Raw genomic sequence first — 234 nt, 5'->3', positions numbered from 1 at the left:
CTGGGGGCTGCTAGGTCTGCAGAAACTGGGGCTGCACGCGGGCCACCTTACGGAAGTCCTTGGTGTGAGTCCGTGGGCACTGCATCTCGCACCAGCTGATGGGCACCATCTGCACCCCTAGGGATGCCACGTGGTAAACACATTTGGTTCCCCCTCCCAAAACCGCGTTCCTCCACACGGAAAGGGAGGTGATGGACCCGTCCGAGCGCAGGCCCCGCCGCCTGTCCCACCCTG

The 234-nt window shown here is 64.1% G+C and overlaps 1 protein-coding gene across 1 annotated transcript in view; it reads right to left on the bottom strand.

The window, feature by feature from the left end:
- Positions 1-10: 10 nt before the first annotated feature.
- The window catches only part of EXOSC1 (exosome component 1), a gene marked incomplete at its 5' end in the record, with an annotated part of 1,899 nt that continues 1,675 nt past the window's right edge, over positions 11-234 (bottom strand). Inside the window, one exon of the mRNA XM_008949667.1 lies at positions 11-206. Within this exon, the coding sequence (XP_008947915.1) occupies positions 11-206 (196 nt within the window). The remainder of the gene's footprint in view (positions 207-234) is intronic.

The sequence above is a fragment of the Merops nubicus genome, unplaced genomic scaffold (genome assembly GCF_000691845.1).
Source record: "Merops nubicus isolate BGI_N331 unplaced genomic scaffold, ASM69184v1 scaffold38881, whole genome shotgun sequence".
Taxonomy (NCBI): Eukaryota; Metazoa; Chordata; class Aves; order Coraciiformes; family Meropidae; genus Merops; species Merops nubicus.
Note: the sequence above shows the minus strand (reverse complement) of the source record. Positions and strands in the feature narration are given on the sequence as shown.